Below are 3474 nucleotides of genomic sequence, written 5' to 3' on the forward strand. Positions count from 1 at the left end.
AATTTATAATGATCGAACATTCCATTTTAACACAATTTTCAAATTCGTTCGGCAGCCAGTCACCTGATGATGGCCTATTCTATTAGGCCGAAAACGTTTGTAATTTAATAAATATTCTCAGCGTTATAAGGTGTTAAATGTTTTATTAAGTGTTTTAAAAGAAAGCTGAGTTTGATATTCAATTAATTAGTTCCATCTGTCCTCTTCTGGCAATGGAGGCATGAAGAGCAACAGCCCTGGGGTGCACGGCACTGCTTCGGAAGTTGTCTTTCATGAATAGGTGAACCTGGATGATACGGGAGAGCAGAGTTAAATCCTCGGACATTGATAAAGGCTTCTGTTGGTGAATGGCAGGATCACAAAATTCCTGGAGGGGAGCACTACAAACCAAAAACATCATGTCCCTTCCTACTACTTCCACTTTCCAATTGGTCTTCACTCGTTACAAAATGTAACAAGATCATCAGAACCCAGATTATGGGATGAGTCAATACCGACTGTCAATTCGATCCCTATTGAAGATGTTTGATCTTAGGACTCTTATCTCCCTCTTTTCTAACAATTCCATCAAACATGTCCTTATATGGGCATTTACCCTTTTCTTAAATGGTTTTATAAAAAAATTTTCTACCACAAACCACACCAAAAAAGAAAGTNATATATAATACAACATGAAATAAATTTATAGGCCTATATATATATACACATTATATACAGTGAATAATAATAACAATAGAACTGCTTCAGCATTAAAGCAGATTACAATAAAAGTGCATTTATCTAATTGAACACTATCTTTTGAGAATGAGTGTTTGCTTATTATGAAGCATTCATAACCATCTTGAGCATACTTTGTAGGAGCTCAGTCATTATGAAAGAAATGTGAGATGCACACCAGAAAAAGACTATCTATAATACATTAAAACTGATTCCAGCTATTTGAGAAGTTGCTGTGAAAATACTAACAGTCTAGAAGCAATTTACAAATTTCTATAATATTGATTGTTGCTGCATAATCTTTTATGATTCAAAACAAATCTTGTTTAATATATTTACATATTAAATTTCTTTTTATATAAACACTTTAACAGTCCATTGCATAGGTATCCATCTGATAGATGCAACCTGGAGAGAATGGTCCATCTTGTATAATATTTAGTATTTCCATAACTGATTTATGTACATATATAAATCACAGGCATTTTAACTACCAATTATTGGACCAGATCAGGCTGCATCTGCCACGTTAAGAAAATGAAATTTTTTAGTTATTTGATGTTTTAGCATAAATATATGTAAACATCATACATATTTACTTTGTATAGTTATCATCTTTGTGATTAAGAAGACCGATAGAATTTAGCAATTGTAATCTATATACTAAGTTAAAAAGTAAAAGTTGCAGTTAAGCTTTAGCATACATAATTATGCAACAAAAAATGTTGGAGAAAAATAATAAACAAGCAATCTCAATATCTAATAATTTTATATAAAACTGTTAAAATCTTATAAATAATTTTAATTCATTTCAAATCTTCTTAAAAAAATGTCTTAAAAAATTCTGGAAGAGTTAAGATGATGATCACACAAACAAATACAGATGGTTGAAATATTAGTTTATGGTTACATTTATAATTCAATCATTAAAATAACATGCACACAACTTATTGCATACTTGACAATATTTCTGTTATGTGTAGGAAATACAACATTGTATTTTAATATAAATATTTTTGATTTCAAATAGAGAGTTTTTAGATCTATTTTTAACAAGATAAGTATAGGTACTTAAATTACTATGAATAAACAAAATTACCGATATGTTAAAATTTTTTTTAGCAAATATAAATTGCTAAGATAATACATCCCTGATATGAATTCCAAAAAACTTAAAACATACTTTACTTATAATTAATACATTTAAAAAATATAAAACTGATAAGTACATTAATAGATTCTTATTTGAAGACATAAAAAAATGGTAATGATATTTTTTGTAGATGAACTGTCTTCATATATACATATATTGATAATTTTATATAGCACACCATATTTTATTCCTTTTTTTCATATATATATATATATATTACATTTTTACATATTTTTGACAATTTCGATATATCTTAAAATCATACTATTTTGAAAGCAACAGTCACTTTATTAACACTGTACTTAAATTATTTGCAGAAACATTTCATAAAACTCTTTTCACTTTTTAATTGGCTAATTTTTTTTTTTACCAATTTTACCTTTTATATATTTATGTTTCTGTCATCAATGAATGAACTACCTGGACAAAGTGTACAATAAAGAACCATGTGAATCTTCTCTTTGAGCCATTGCATCTCCATAAAATTACCTAAACTGGATATATGCAATTCATTTCTTTTTTATAAAGTTCACATTTAAAAAATATAGTTTCTCCTAGTAGAAGATTCTTGTTCAAGTTTTCTTAGTGATATATTTTGGAGTGCTTCACTTGACTTACTTTCATTCACTTTTCTACTGCAAATGTAATTTTAGTATGTTTATAAAATTATCACAAGAAATCATCAAAGTGAAATAGAAAAAAATTAAGTAGTAATGGAACAAATTTATACTAATTTATCTTTTAAACAAAAATTAATTTTTTTTAATGCAATCTAAAGCAAAATATCTAATTCTATTGTTTCTATCAGCGTGATATTTTTAAAAAGTTTGAAGCAGGAATGCAAGCTTTTAGTATGCCTTTGTTTGTCATTTGATATCCAAAATCTTTTACCTACCTAATTTATTTTCTCTTTCTATAGGCAGCCAGTAAAAAAGAAAGGAATTTTCAGCTAAGATAATTATTTGGAAAATTAAAAAATTGTATTTTCTTTTAAGTATTGTGAAATTTAATAATGTGTTTATTTCAATGATTACATAGGTAACAAAAGTATGCAATTCATTAAACTAATAATTTTTTAATAAAAAATATCATAATAGTTTTTAATTCTGAACAGGAAAAATTATAAGTACTGAGTGTTAAATTAGTATTGTATGGTTAATTAAAATAAATACTAAATAATAATATAAATAATAACATATATAACACAAAATAAAAATAATTGTCTGATTTATTATCATAATAAATTTTAGAAAATATGAATTTTTTCACAATAATTGAAATCTTTTAAATTTGAATTTTAGAATTACTTATATTTTATCATCAATATAAATTATGCCTTTAACTTCATTATCATCAAAGAAAATTCAGAACAGATGGAACCTGTACTTTTATTTATAGCTGGACAATATTCAGGCCATTACAACTTACAGTTCTTTTTTACAGTTAAAGTTTAGTTATAATTAATTGTTATCTATACTACTATATAAAGAGACAACGTATTTTTCGTTTGTGACCACTAACCGTGAAAACTACTAAACCAATCGTTACCAAATTTTAAATGTAGCATCTTTATGACCCCCGGAATGTTTACCACTAATCAAACC

General features: G+C 26.4%; 1 protein-coding gene across 4 annotated transcripts in view; it reads right to left on the reverse strand.

Annotated features, from left to right (window-relative positions):
* Positions 1-683: 683 nt before the first annotated feature.
* Positions 684-3474, reverse strand: part of LOC111641699 (inaD-like protein) — a 73248-nt gene continuing 70457 nt past the window's right edge. For 3 of the 4 annotated variants that reach the window (XM_023387906.1, XM_023387903.1, XM_023387905.1), the window contains one exon: positions 684-2505. In XM_023387906.1, coding sequence (XP_023243674.1) covers positions 2406-2505 — 100 coding nt within the window. In that variant the 3' untranslated portion in view covers positions 684-2405. Of the gene's footprint in view, positions 2506-2765; positions 2784-3474 lie in introns of all 4 variants that reach the window. The other variant, XM_023387904.1, reaches the window with a different exon arrangement.

The sequence above is a fragment of the Centruroides sculpturatus genome, unplaced genomic scaffold (genome assembly GCF_000671375.1).
Source record: "Centruroides sculpturatus isolate CEXI.00-Female unplaced genomic scaffold, Cexi_2.0 scaffold1558, whole genome shotgun sequence".
Classification (NCBI taxonomy): Eukaryota; Metazoa; Arthropoda; class Arachnida; order Scorpiones; family Buthidae; genus Centruroides; species Centruroides sculpturatus.